Source organism: Cynara cardunculus, assembly GCF_001531365.2.
Source record: "Cynara cardunculus var. scolymus isolate 2C chromosome LG 8, CcrdV1, whole genome shotgun sequence".
Lineage (NCBI taxonomy): Eukaryota > Viridiplantae > Streptophyta > Magnoliopsida > Asterales > Asteraceae > Cynara > Cynara cardunculus.
In genome coordinates, this window is record NC_037535.1 from 21,388,586 (window position 1) to 21,403,860 (window position 15,275).

At 34.7% G+C, this 15,275-nt stretch overlaps 1 protein-coding gene across 4 annotated transcripts; it reads left to right on the forward strand.

Moving 5' to 3' along the window:
- Window positions 1-1,289: 1,289 nt before the first annotated feature.
- On the forward strand, window positions 1,290-14,333 carry LOC112516570. 4 transcript variants are annotated; one of them, XM_025123688.1, is made up of 14 exons: window positions 1,290-1,593; window positions 5,155-5,224; window positions 5,340-5,584; window positions 5,660-5,726; window positions 7,400-7,611; window positions 7,697-7,760; window positions 7,842-8,176; window positions 8,276-8,666; window positions 8,741-8,847; window positions 9,952-9,995; window positions 11,546-11,726; window positions 12,520-12,664; window positions 12,977-13,101; window positions 14,179-14,333. In XM_025123688.1, exons 1-14 carry the CDS (start codon window positions 1,423-1,425, stop codon window positions 14,290-14,292), a joined length of 2,271 nt encoding a protein of 756 aa, XP_024979456.1. In that variant the 5' UTR covers window positions 1,290-1,422; the 3' UTR covers window positions 14,293-14,333. The 4 variants fall into 4 exon arrangements, with proteins under 4 accessions (XP_024979456.1, XP_024979454.1, XP_024979455.1 ...); XM_025123686.1 differs by having other exon boundaries at window positions 5,155-5,584; XM_025123687.1 differs by having other exon boundaries at window positions 5,155-5,584; window positions 8,750-8,847.
- The last annotated feature ends 942 nt before the right edge of the window (window positions 14,334-15,275 follow it).

The following is a 15,275-nucleotide window of genomic DNA, read 5'->3' on the forward strand; positions in this document are numbered from 1 at the left end:
ATGAAAAACTTTGTGTCAAACCAAATGGACCTCTAAAATATTTTGTTTTGATGTTAAAAACATGTAAAATATTAGAAAATATAATGAGACATGTTTTTGACTCACTCAGTGGAAATACTTGGGATCAAACTAGAGACTTGTCTTGTATTTGAGTAAAGTCGTCCTACTTTTTACCAAAAGAGCTACATCTCATAGGCAGAGATATTCCAATTTTTTTAGAGGTCCTGTTATACTTAAAACTTTTGATTACACTGCAAAATAATATATATATATATATATATATTATAAATCATTTGACAAAAACTCTTAAAAATCATTTTTTATTCTTGAAGTACCATATATTGATGCATATTACTTAAAATTCAAGATTACAAGTAAATTATGCACAAGTACAACTTATTAAAGCTCTATGTTTGAATTCGTGTAACTAACCACGGATAAACATAATCAAATAGAGGATAAACATCTCATTTTAAAATATAAATAATCGAAAATATAATTAGGATAATTATCGAATTCTAACAAAATAATTAATTACCATCTTTATAAAAAAATTATATTATTAAACCAAATATAAATTACTTTGTTATTGAACCTAAATTAAATTATGATAAAAAAAATTGAATTAAAAATTACACAAAAAATAAGAATTTTTAAATAGTTAGTTTGACACTAATATCGATATATTTTTGCCAAATTTTTATGACATATTTAAATTTATATTTTATTAAAACATATAAACATCAAGATGTATCTCGTTGCATTGTACGAGTATCCTTCTAGTATATATATATATATATATATATTACAGAGACGATGATAAAACATATTTATTTTGTTTTATGATAAAAATTAAATAAGCATTGAGATGAGTTATAGTTTTTACATTCGTTAATGAAATATCCCAACAAAAAAATTAGGCCCCAAAATTTTCAAGTCATATTCAAAATCACACATTTAACATGTTAAGGATAACAATCGTTTATGTTTGATTTTTTAGTGTTTTTCTTCTTTTCTATTTAATATAAAATAATTTTTTATCTTTAAACTCAAACATTTAATTATTACAAGTTAAAAGTTTATTAAATTTAACTTTTTTTTGTACTACAATTTGACGGTGTAGACAAACCGTGACTGAGACCTGATTGAAATACAAACTTTTGTTGTTAAAGGACAAATATGTATATTGATAAAAAGTATAAGGACCGGTTATGTAATTAAATCAAATATAAAAGACACATCAATTTAATTGGCAAGATAATTGGAGCAATCCTGCTACCATTCCCACCGTCGCCCTGCGGTGGTTTCTCTCTATTTCTCTAGCTACCAACGTATCAGTGTCATCATCGACTCTCTATTTTTTTTGCCATCAGCGCATCGGTGTCTGTCGTCGCTCTCTATCTGCGATTTCAGGTATGAACAATGCGATTTCTTTATATGTTTGGGTTTGGTTCTTCGCCCCTTCCTTCTGACCTTCTCCATGAATCTGAATCCAAAGTCAGCACTCAACACTCGCATATCGACGACGGTATTTCTCACCTTGTTCACTTCTGCTGTTCGGTGGACGGGCCTGCACTTCACACATCAACGACGGTATTTCTTCTTCCAGATTATTATTTGTGGGCATTACATATATATATATATATATATATATATACACACACACACACACACACACACATAAACCTGGAGAGAGAGAGAGACCCACCAGCTGAACTCCCATGGAGAAGGATTGAAGGAATCGTTTTTTGGGCATCTGTTTCAATGGTAGAAGCAATAGAGTGATAGACTCCATCCTTATCTCATCTTAGTGTAGTCCAATAAGAATATCGATTTCAGCTCTTATGAACCGACACTGCCGATTACGTAATTAAATATTTAATATTCTGTAAATCGCATATTATATAGTTATAATGTTTAATACTCTGTCGTTCGTGGTGGAATTGGTAGTCGTTCATGTAGCAGAAAGCAGATTATTTGCAAACTGCAATGGTGATGTTAATAAAACCCAGTGAGGCAATGATGAACTTGTTTGAAAGTCTTTTAGGTTACCGATTTCGTTATCGGTTCTGATTTGGGTTACCGCTTTTTGTTAGTTTTGGTTTCGGTTACCGATTTTGCTTTAGGTTTTAGTTCGGATTACCGATTTCGTTTCTGGTTTTGATTTGGGTTACGTATTTTGTTTTTGGTTTTGCTTTGAGTTACCAAATACCGATTTTGTTTATGGTTTTGAGTTGGGCTACCGAATTTTTTGATATTTACTTGTTTAGATTCATTGATGTAGAAAATACCATACTCAGATCATGTAACTTATGTTTTTGTTCATATTGTTTACTTGTTTTGGTTAGGATTTAGGAAATCAAAATTAACATACGGTTTATTGTTTAGGACTTTAGTCTTTAGATAAACTATAATAGTAGTACGTGATAACATGTGTAACAGGGCCTCCAAAAAGCCTATTTGTTTTGCCTAGTTGATGAATGATATATAAGCCTATGATGACAGATTTTAGAGTTCATTAGTTATGTATGCCAAGTGTTTGTAAAAAAGCCCGACTTATCTGTTTCACTTTGATCTTCTTTATGATAAAATTACATCATCTTAATTAAAAGTAAATATTAAAAGCAAAATTAACAAATCATCATCTTCTTAACAAATCAAATATTAAAAGTAAATAACATAGTGAACTTGAAAAATCTTGTGCAGGAACTCTAATCCTAACCCATAATCTATGTGTAAAAACAAAAGCAAAATTAAATTAAAAGAGGCTACTGATAAATGATAAGTGACGATGTATATTCAACTCGTTTAGGTTCTAATTTCTAGTCATCTACTCTTATCAATTCAAGTGTCAAACTTGTTAGCATCAGCAATAGGTTTATCTTATTCATTGAAAGCCTTGCGTTCTTTACCTCTAATTCAAGAAGATTATGGCTTGCACAAATGACAACAGATTGCTGTAGGCCCAACTAACACAACCAAGTTAAAGCAGACTTTAATTAACCACACCTCGTTAGGAACTTTTTTACAGTATACAATAGTACCAAAGGCTTTAGAATGGTCAGATATCATGTATTAGTGTATTACCAACAAATCGATCCATTCATCATCATTAATAAGCCCGTATCCAGGATAACTTGGATCAACTAGAAGACGAAACTTAATAGAATGCATGAAGGGTGACTCCATCGTATCGATAACGGTACTAATAAAATAACCAGGATAGAAATAAGACCTAAATGGGATTATATTGCAGCAGCCATTTTGCTGCTCAAAAACCTCCCCAAATGTATGTGCATTTGATCCTAATGAGTTTGGTAAAAATTTATTGTAAATCGAACTTTTCCCCATTGAAAGAAGGGAAGGAGAATCAAATTTGTTCTTGGGGGGGTACCATTGAAGGGAGAGATTCTAAGGGTTATTCTTGGCATATAAAAAAGAGGAGATGCACCATAGGGGGCGAAAGTGATTAAAAGGGAGAAGAAAAGGAGGGGACTGTTGGGGAGAACTCACGACTGGAAAAACACAAAAAAGGGATACACTACTAAGGGATTTTCTAGAGGGGTTTAGGGAGGAGTCTTACATCGTACTTGGTGAATCGATTGGGGCTGTTTTAACAGCAGCAAAAGCATCAACAAGGGAGGGTGTGGCTGCTGCCTTTTTTCTCCTGTAATCAAACTGAACAAACGGGGGATGTTGACGGGGTTTCTTTCTTCTCGTTCTCCTTCAGTTACAACACAACAGCAACACAATCTATTAGGGAGGTTTGTTTCAAGTGTTTTCTATTCATAACAGATTACACTTATTAATTTTAGTTTAATTTTAGAATAAAGTTCGAGTGTTGTTTTTGGTATGGTTGGTTTTGAAAGTCTTGGATTGAATTTTGTATAATTGTTCGTCTTGATTTCTCTTAGAATCCATTGATTTTGGGATTTGAATTTGCAAAAGCCATGAATTGATGTTGGCAATTATTTTTATGGCATCCTTTGAGATTTTAGATATAGTTTAGCTTAGTGATTTAGTTTGTGTTCGATGTTGAAATATTCTTTGTTGATTTTGGCTATTGATTGTTCGTATGAATGTGCTACTTTATAAGAGTTGAATTGAATTCATGATTTCTTGTTTTGCACACCAAGTGCTCGATGGAAGTTTTATTTTAAGTTAATATGTTTACTTGATGGTTAGTAGGAGATGTGGATGATCTTTATGTTACTTTTAATGGAAAGAGTTCCCGTTTTTACTAGTTTTCATTAGTTAATGCCTAGTTATGATGTTTTGCTTTTTATATGTTTAGCATTTTAATACAACTCTCAACTCCAATGATTTTGGAAGTACTGTATTTGTGCCAAGTAGATTTCGTTTTTTTAATAAGTTTTGAGCTTAATTCAATTTAATTGAGTAGAGTATCTTGGTGACGCATGTGCAATTGGTTTAACACACATTATTAGCTTAACCACCAACTCCCTGAAAAGAACGAGACGACTTACCACTTTACAGTTTAAGTTATGTTTATAAGTTTAAACCTTGTTTTGCGTTTTACAACGCGTGCATCAAGTTCTTGGCGCTGTTGCAACACTAAGGTACACGAGTACGACCGATGTGTTTTGGGCCGAATTGATGCATTGCGGATTTAATATTTCAGTTGCATCTTCATGAGTTCTGTTTTTGCCAAATTGATGCATCCGGTTAAAGTGGAATTGATGCATCTCGGATTTAATATTTCAGTTGCATCTTTATGTAGTTCTTATGATACACCAGTGAGAGGAAAGACATGTTTCGAGCAGATGGCAATAGAAGAACTAGGGGAAGGTTAATATTATTATCAAGGAAGTTTTTTCTCTCTTTTTAATTTCTGACAGGTTCAATGTTTCGCCTACCCCAAGTAGTTTTTGACCTGGTATAATGGCTTGTTTTTATTAAAATCTGCTAGATGGCTTTTGTGTGCTGCCCATTTTTTGACAATATACAATTAACTGGATCATTGTAATTCTTTGGGGGGTTGCCTGATTTCGAAATTTACTTGTGCATACTTGATATTTTTTAAGTTGATGATTCATGATTGCTTCTAACATACCCAAACGTTGAAATTTGCATTGTTATATGAGGCTGTAGCATATTACTTTTTTTATTTATTATCAATTTTATATTATTCAGAGATTTTTTCAACAATTCAGCATGGATTTTGATTTGGATGATTTGCTTTCAACTGATGCTGCAAACAATGGTATATGCATTTGGTTTCTCTTTCTCTCTCTCCCTTTATTCTTCCTCTATCGATGTTCTAATATGTCATATTTATGCTTCAATGGTGGGCATTATTGATTTATTGACTGTTGCAGCAAAAACCAGTACAAAGTTTCAACCCAAAGCCAAACCAAAACCCAAACCCAAACCAAAGCCTAAAATCCAACTAGAACAGAAATCGGAATCAATCCCTTTGAGGCAATTTGTTGAAGATGTTGCTGCTGCAAATAATGAGTTTACAGGCAGAATCGTGGAGGAACAACCTGGAAATGATGTCAACCAAATTTCTGGAAATATCAATGATGATTGGCAGTCTTCCTTTGAGAAATCACAGGAAGTGGTGGGTAAATTTTATGTTAAGCTTTCATATTTCCGATGACCACAATTGCCTAATTTCTTTTTGGGTTGCACACAGCATGGTGAATCATTTCTTACATTGGAATCACTTAATGACTTTCCTCCTCAATCTACAATAGTAACAGGTCAGTTAAGAGCACAGTTATTCTTCTGTCAAATTTAGATAAACAAGAGCATTTATGATTTCGGTTATTATTTATGTTTATATTACATCTTGTTACTATTATCACTAGTTGTTTGTCGCCTTAATAATATTCGGTAGAACCATGGATGGGGTATGATATATTGTTGGATATGGTGGTTGAGCGTATTTGATGTGATGTTTAAGCAGTATGATTTTTGGGAAGAGGAGGCTTAGTGTATAAAAACTTGTCATGCATTAATCTTGGCCTTTGGTGATCAACTACAAATGTTAGATTCTTGTAAATGATGGATTACTTTGGAGGCTAAGGGGGTGTTTGGTTGTGGGTATTAAGGTAAGGAATGGGAATGATGATGAAAAATGGGGTTTGATTTGATATAATGTTAGATTCTTGTTAATGGGGTTTGATTTGATATAATATAATGGGCCGATTACCTCAAACCCATTAATTTTCACACCTGACCGAACTGGAGGGAACATAAATTTTATTCCCTCTTGGTCCATCTTGTGATGTTGAATGGAACATATTTTCTACTTTCACGTTGGATGGAACTTATTTTATCTTTTCAAGTTGAACAAAATATATTTGTATTAAAATATTATTTAAAACAATTTTTCATTCATTATATTAGTTTTAACCAAACATCATCAACTCTGTGCTCATTACTATTCTCATTCTCCTGAATTCTTATTTTGCATTTTCATCTCATTCCTTAAAGTGAACCAAATACACCCCAAGTCTCTACCCCCCTCAATGTCAAAATCCGAATTCTGAAATTTTATAAGGACACATGTTATATATGAGATTGGAACACACAAAGCTTCAAAATTGAACTTTGCCACGATTCTGTTATTTACCAAAATAATTTGACTGGGTTGGTATGGGCTTTCCCATTGATCACGTTTGGCCTGCTTCTGCGCATGTGGGGTATGTGTGTTATTGCGTTTGACATTTTTGTCGAACTTGAATTGGTTGTTGATGTATTTGTATTTGTTCTTGTGTGTATGTAGGTGGATGAAGAGTCTAAGTGTGAATTTTGATACAGAAAAGCTTAAAATGGTGGCTGTAGAGTGCCAAAAAATATCATATTTGCTAAGTTTATAGGGTGCATTGGCATGAATGTAGGCCAAAAACTACTTCTGTCAAAGTTTATGGACCCAGATACTATACGTTCACCAAATTGAAAGTACCATCGAGGCTATGTCATTGGAAGGTCATTAGTTCTAATATTTACATATGCATATGCATATGTATCTTCTAGTTTGTTGGTGTATTTTGAATTCATCATATACATCACAGCCTGATGGTTCATTGATCTACTAACATGGTATCTAGCAGGGGACATATGCAGGATAGTTTTTTAATTTTCTTTCTTTTTGGAGTATTAGCAAATGATTTTAGCTTTTAGAAAAGCTGGTGACTTGACTATGTGTGCATTATATTAGCATATTGGGTCCTCTTTTGGAAAAAGCCTATCATGTTTGTTTTGGAGCTGTATCATTCATCCACATAGGTGCTTTCTAAAAGCCAATATGCTCTGATCACATTTAAAATTGTAGTAGTTATTTTATGGAACTTGTGAGTTATCCTTTGAATATAACAAAATACAACAGTTGAATTACAAGTTTCTTTGAACATAACAAATTATGATGCAGTGAATTCGCCACCATGCTCAAACGCACCAACTGGTCATGTTTCCATTGATGGGAATCTGGAGAAGGGACCCATAGAACCTGACTTGAGCTATAATATTGATTCTTGCACGAACTTTGAAAGTCCTGCACAGCTCGATCCTTTAACAGGGGAGGAAGCTGCTATTTTTAATGACAATGGAGACTTCCAGATAGGAAATTTATCGGGACCTAAGGTAAAACCATGAGTTCTTTCCTTCTCCTCTTACTTAAAAGCACCATCTCAATAAACTCTAATTTTTGGAGTGTGTCCAAATTTAGGATGCAGAAAGCTCCCAATTCTGGGAATCTCTTGACATTTTGTCTCACTCAAAAACTTGCTCAGGTACGTCCGAATAGTAAGTTCATGTATTATTCATTATGCTCTTTCTAATATTTAGTTGCTTTACACTGGTGATCAATATAGGACCAAGGGTTGGCAAATTCAAGCCAAAACCCAAGGCACAAACTCGTAAACCGGAACAGATTGTGACCAGTCCTGATAAAGATCTAGCGTCTGTTCAATATGAGGAAAATGTTCATTCAGTGTCTTCTCAAACCAACTACATGCAGAACAAGGATGTTCCTTCGTTTACAGAAGATGACATACTTGGCTCAGCATCTGTGAGAGTCACTGATTCAGCTCCGACAGAGACAATCTTTGATTTCCATGTGAATGAAGAATCAATGAATTTGGCCGATCAAATGGATTCTGTGATTCCTGAAGAGCACCTGGATGCTGTTACAGAGTCCCCTTCAGCAGTTAGATTTTTCCCTGAAAATGTTTTTGTGTGAATATTCTTTTTCTACTTCTACCCCATTCCCATTCTAACTTTGATTCATCCATTCCCCTTCTGATAGGGCCCTGAGAGTGTGAAGAAGGGAAAGAGAAAAACACGTAAGGGGTTGAATCCTACACAGCTAGATAATTCTCCTGAATCTAGTCTGGAGAATCAAGTTGGTACTTCTTCTGAGCGATTAAGAAGGCGATCAAACAAAACACTTGAACCTATAGACGAATCTGACGATGAAGGTATTGATGATGGTTTTGTGCATGGGAATGAAGATAGTGGTGATTATGAACCCGGAAGTGAATATTTAGATGAAAAAAAGGGAAGCAAGTCAAAGAAACCTGTTAATGAGAAGGAAAGGCCCATTAGAAAGCGTAAAAAGGCCAATGAGGTACCAGCTGAGTCGACTAAAGTAGCCAAAAAGAAGTTTCCTCACCGAACTCGACGTAATAAAAGACAAGGTAACTTTAGTTTTGAATGATAAAGTGTTTGAGGAACACCTGTGACCAGTATTGACTATTTGGTTCTCCCATAGTGAACCCAGATTTGCTTAAAATGACCGAGGATGAGCTTGAGATGCATATGCATACTGTGCCCATGAAGGAATTAATCAGGCTTGCAGAGCATAGGGAGCGATTAGCGGTACGTACCATTTTCATTCTTTTCTTGAATGTTTCATACTGTTTGGGGACTTCCATGTGGCAATTGTTATTACCTGTCTGTCCCCTTTTGATCTACCATATACGTATCATATAACACTTCATATTATATCCTTTAAAAAAACACTTCATATTATACTTAGATGTATTCTTTAATACGATCCATTGCCTTTTGACATGGTTAAGATATAGATTCAAGATAGACCACACAGAATGCTCCAGAATAAGTACTACAAAGTGATAATTTTCTGTTTGCATTTTACTTAGATTTAGATTGTGTGGTAAAAGGGAGAGGCAAAAGTGTGTGATTAAAGCATGCATTAACGATCAAGTGTTATATATTATGGTAATTATGGGTTTTCCGCTAGATCGTGTTACATAATGTTTGGAGGCTCAAGAGCAACTTATTAGCCAACTGTGGTGGGAATGCACTGTAATAGTCTGTGGATATGTAATTGGTTTCTTATGGTGTTTACCCACATTTGATATTTCACTAGAGTAGAAAACAAATTAATTTACTGATTTCAGTAAATTGGTTTCTACCAGTGCCACAACTTGCTCTTCAACCACTCGTGGCCACCATCATCAGGAATTCAATAATTCTCTCAGCCCTTCAGGTGCCCTACTTATCACAATGAAAGATCTGTGAACATTGCTCGTTTTTATTCATCCCCTGTAATTACTTCTCATGTAGCCTCAGTACTCTACAAGGTAACCCAAGTACAATTCCATTAAGGATTTGGCAGACACTTGAAAATGTAAAAGTTTCCAAGTATAGTGTTCTACACCCAGATGAATGAAGTATGATATGGATTCTGATTTTATGAAATTTGGTACTGCGGTTGATATTATTATTGTGGTGGTTTTCGTTTATTCAGTTTTATCTTAGTACTATGTAGACCAATAATTGTATCTGCTAGAAAGAGAAACGGGGTTAAGCAAGATATATCTTGGAGGAAGTAGTCAAGAGATTTGAGAAATAAGCTTGATGAGCTCTTCATAGTGCTTAATATGCTACTTTTCCTTTTTAGATGCTGACTGTTATCTGCCTCTTATCTCTCTGTTGTATTTATTCTCTTTTGTGCAGAAAAAGGAAGCATCTACTTCAGGAACACCTGCAAGGAATCAAAGGTATTAAGGTTCATTTGGAATGCTCATATTTCTTAATTATATCCTGCTCAAAAAATGTCAAATTCACAAAATAACACCATCTCATGTTTGAGATGGTTATGGAGGATTGTTTCTGCTCATCCTTTTGGAACTTTCCCTTTATTTTGGGATCCACTGGGCTCTATGCTGTGTGCTGGGAACTTTAGTTAAGCAAACCTTAACTTTTATATGGTTTTGCTTCGATGGAAAGCCATATCAATAGTTGGCCACCATTTTCTTTTTTTTGAAATAAGTTGGCACCATTTTCCTGCACCTGCATTTACTGAAACATCATAATTGTTTTGTAAAATTTTATTCACTTTTAAAAAACTGGTTCATGACCTCATATGCAACTTGCTCATTAGGGAGTGTGGCAAAAATATGCATTAAAAAGTTATTGCAACGTGAAGAACAAAAGACCTCCTTTTATAAGTACTTTAATATTGAATGGATATACTGGAATTTCAGGTAAAAGTATTGGGATATTGGGAGAAACTATCACCTATTTGGTTGATGAACAACTTGTCCAAACTCTTTTTACTATGTAGAGGATTCTTCTATGAAAATTCGATCAATCCTTCATTTTTATGCACTTCAAATTTTCAAGTGTATGTGCATATTACCAACTTAAATTAATTTAAGTTTGTAAGATCTGGTGTATCTGGTTGTTCCTGGATAGTTCGTAGTTGTCATACATAACCATGTTCTTATCAGGAGTCACGAGCAGGGTACTTATGTTCGATAAGATCTGGTGCTTCTCTATTCCTCCATAGTTTATCACATTTACTTTTATGAGGTCTAACATGATAATCATATTTCCAGTTTCTATCTTGTTATGGCATTAGATTGATTACCTGTGCTCCATTAATGAACTCACTGTTCAAGAATATGAAAGTTTTAGGGAGGTTAAATATCAAGTAAGAGCTGTCATTAATATCCCAGTATTCTGGTGGCTCCATTAAATGTTTATATTGTGTTAAAGAACACACACTTTGCATTGAGAGAAACTGTGGCGATCAATCACTAATGATGTTGCTGCCCAAGTCTTATACATAGTGGGGGTTTCGGAGGGTCTAATGTATGCATCCTTATTCCGTGTAGTGTTTATCACTAATTAGAGGGTCGTGGCTCTACATCACAATACAGGAACAGTCTGTTATAGCAACCATTTGTTCTTCGCTTCATTCGTCAAGTGACACTGGTTTGGAATTTTGGGTGTGAAAGAGGAACATGTTTTACGAATGTGCATTGGTTTTGCGAATAAAATATTAAGCGTCTTGTGTGTGGTGAAAGCTTTGTTTGTCCACAACAATCAACGAACTTTTTGCTTCTATTTATTCCGTATGTGCATTTTTGTCCTCTCCAAGCTTAAAGCTTAGGACGGACAAACATACGATTGGTTTCGGTCAAATGGATGGTTGTTTTTTCACCTTAGGATTGTCTTTGAATTTCATGTTCTGTCATTATAGAGTGCATAAACGATAATGTCCGTCTCTTTCTCTTCTTTCCCTCCTGTATTCATGGTTTTGCAGTGCTAGTAGTTTTTCCAACAACTATGACGAAGACGAGGCTTTTGCACAAGGCACAGGCTCAGCTTATGAACATGATTATTCAATGGAGGCAGAGAATGCTACCTACTATAATTATCGCACTCACATGAAAATAACACCGAGAATCAAATGGTCAAAACAAGACACGGAACTCTTTTATGAGGTAAATCGTCTAGTGTCTACTTGCTCTGCTTGTCATTAACAGACACTATTGCTATATGCAGTTGAGATTTGCAAGAACATTCCTATTTCCCTTTGTAAATTACTCCCTCCGTCCCAAAATGATTGTCCACAATTGAATAGGCACTCAGTTTTAGAGAGGTATAATTATTTACACTTTTTAGTTAACCAAATGACAATTTTATGTCTTCGTCAACTCTTAAATATTTGTGCATTACTTAAGGGTAGATTTGGAAATCTAGTTATTTATTTTTGAAACTGGACACTTATTTTGGGACAAACATAAATAGAAATGTGGACGCTTATTTTGGGGCCGAGGGAGAAGTGCCTTTGTTGATTGATCAACCAACGATTACATGCTTTTCCTGGTACTTTACTATCCAAGTGGCGGACCTAGGATTTTTGTGGAGCGGGTGCACCTGGTGGATCAAAGGCCGCAAAGTCACCAGATGTGTTTTTAGCCGAATTCCACCGTTTTGAGGGATTTCTTTAAGTTTTTTGTTTGATTTCGATGGACCTTTTTAGGTTTTTTGGTTGATGTTCCTTGTTTTTTCTAATATCTTGGAGCACCTCTCAAATTTTAGAGGGTGCACCTTTCATACCCCAAGAAGAATTCTACTTGCGGAAGTCGGTTGAGTGGGTGCACGGGACCCCGCTCGGCCTTCATAGGTCTGCCTCTGCGAGTGAAGTTCTGCTTCCAGTTTGCTTAATTGGATAAATGTGTTTTTGTTGTCCTTCAAAGCATTTTAATACGAATTTGAGTTCCCATACTGCAGGCCATTCAGCAATTTGGGACAGATCTATCAATGATAAAAGAATGTTTTCCTGGGCGGACTCGTGAGCAGATTAAAGCCAAGTATAAAAAAGAAGAACGACAACAACCTTTAAGGCTTAGTGATGCTCTAACCACTCGTGCTAAAGGTAACATCTACTTCCACCAGTACTAAGCCATCCCATCAATCAATACTCTACTTTAACCTTTTGCGTTCGCTATTTTTTTCTTGAAAGCGTGCGTGTCATCTTCTAAAGCATATATCGCCCCAATATTTTATTCTAAGGTCCTAGAATCATAACAAGTAGTAGATAAAACTAAAACTGGAAAAGGAAATGATGAACAACAGTTAGGAAAACGAAAGAGAATAACGCCATGCAAAATTCAACACAGCTAAAACCAAACAACATACTGTATTTTCTATTTATTCTTATATCATGTCTTTTCTTATGATATTTTAGGTCATTCTCAATTTGAAGTTGTAATTGAGCGGCTAAAACAAGCCCAAGCACAAGATTCTGAGAATGACGACCCAACTAATCTGACAGGCGAGGAGGACGAAGATGTGACTGCTACTGACATCAATGTATGACCTTCGTTTTCTTTAGGGAAATTGACCAAAATAGACAATCTCCTCATCAAATTCACTTTTTAGCCATTTTTGGCGTCAAATTCCCATTTTAGCCAAAGTATATGCAAATGCCTTGTGCACTTACGTAAAGCCTATTTTCAGATAAAAAAGAAAAAGAAAAAGAAATTATGGAAATGGGGATCCTTACGCAAATTTGCATAAAGATTTTTTTTTCCTTTTTTTTAATCTGAAAGTAGGCTTTACGCAAACGGTTAAGGCATTCTCCGGCTAAAATGGGAATTAAAATGTCTAAAAAGTGACTTTGGTTGATGGGATTGGCTATTTTAGTCAAATTTTCTTTTCTTCATCTCCTTTTAAGAAGTACCTATGTGAAGTTTGACAATCATATGTGCATTGTGAATACAATTACTCAAAACTGTCATGTAGGGTACATCCATAGGTACAATAGGCAACCTAAAAATGCACTTTCTCGCTTTCTGGTTATCGAAGAAGTAAGATTGTTTTGGGTTAACAGCCACGAAAATTCCCATTGGTCCTAAGGAGACTCAAACTGATGATCTATAAGGAGGAGCTCCCAACCCTAGTCTTTATTTGCCAGAGTCAGCCCATGGTGGTGATAAATTTTTAACCTAGCCGGGTATATGCTAATAATGAAATGAAAGCAATTTGTAGAATAGTGCAACACAAAAGCGAATATAGAAAGCTGAATCCCCTATCTCCTAAGTCAAGATGTATCCAGGCTAGCGCAACTAGCAAATAAACGCTATGCGTCGGGGCTCTTCTCCATAGGTCGCTAGTTCGAGTCTCCTCAGAGGCACTGAGATCTTTTTGGATGTTATCTTCAGGGGACTAGTCAAGATGTGCACATGCTGGCATAGACACCACGATTAACCAAAAGAAAGTATTCTATATCTAGCAGCTATTCCCATGAAAACGAAACAAAATCTGGACTGAACAATATTGCTGCATAGTGTTATATAATCATCGTATGATATATTGAACTTTGTACATCTTTTGAGAATCTGTTCTAACCTTTCTTTGTCATTGTTTCCTAAATTGTTTGTTTTACAGGCTGGTTTGGATGCAACAAAACCTGTAGAGTTACAAAAAGAAGTGGAAACTGATACTAAGTTTGAGGACAGTGAAGATGAAATGGACTGGAGTCAATATAAAAGTGAAGTATGAGAAAGAGATCTAAAACAAACCCCCCCTTCATTCTTGCAATATTTTGGTTTCTTTGATTCCATAGAACTTGTAACCGGTCGTCGTCTGTAGGGCCATAATCGGTCTCAATCATTTATGGGTCGGGTTCAAGCTAGTCATTGCTATGTATTATGATAGTATTAGGTGGTGTTAAACAAACTCTTTAGATCAAATATATATAGTATGTATATATATGTTTGATTTTGATATTTATATAAGAGATAATTTACAGTGTTATTATACATATTTTTTAATATCAGAATCAGATCAAATCATGTATTTGGGATGTAAAAAGTAAGTTTTGGTGTTATGTTTGTGGATAGAAATTTAGTAGATAAAGGTATGTTTAGTTATATGTAGTGGTATATTTAGGGTTTAGGGTGTATTTAGCTCACCCCTCATGTACATATATAGGTAGGTGTTTAGACAAGAGCATCCATGTTTTGTGAAATTGCGAGAATAGTTTCGAGCCTCCAAATTAGTTAACCCATTATTAAATTTATAATAAATGAAAATAGAAAATTAAGGGTTTAATATAATCATGTATTTTCATCAATTTTATGTTTATCTTAACTGTTTATATTTAACCCTTAATTTATATATAGCACAATTGATTACAATATCACACCAAATTTTATGTTCATCAATGTCGCCGACATACATTTTCTTTACCGTTGATATAAAATCACATGTGATTTTGTTTGTGATTTGATCGTTTTCATATTCACTTAAAAGTTAGCATTCCCGTTTGATTCTCTCTCTATATATAAAGTCATATTCAAGAGTATACCGTAAAAGAAAAAAAAAACTGAGGAACACCCTAGATATCATTCAACTGGACGGTAAACAAATGTCCGTACAAGTAATTTTTAAGCAATTTGTCCAATACACACACATACATAAAAACCAAGAAATAACTTCATTACTCGTATACATATATACATACCGTTCATATGAATAATTAA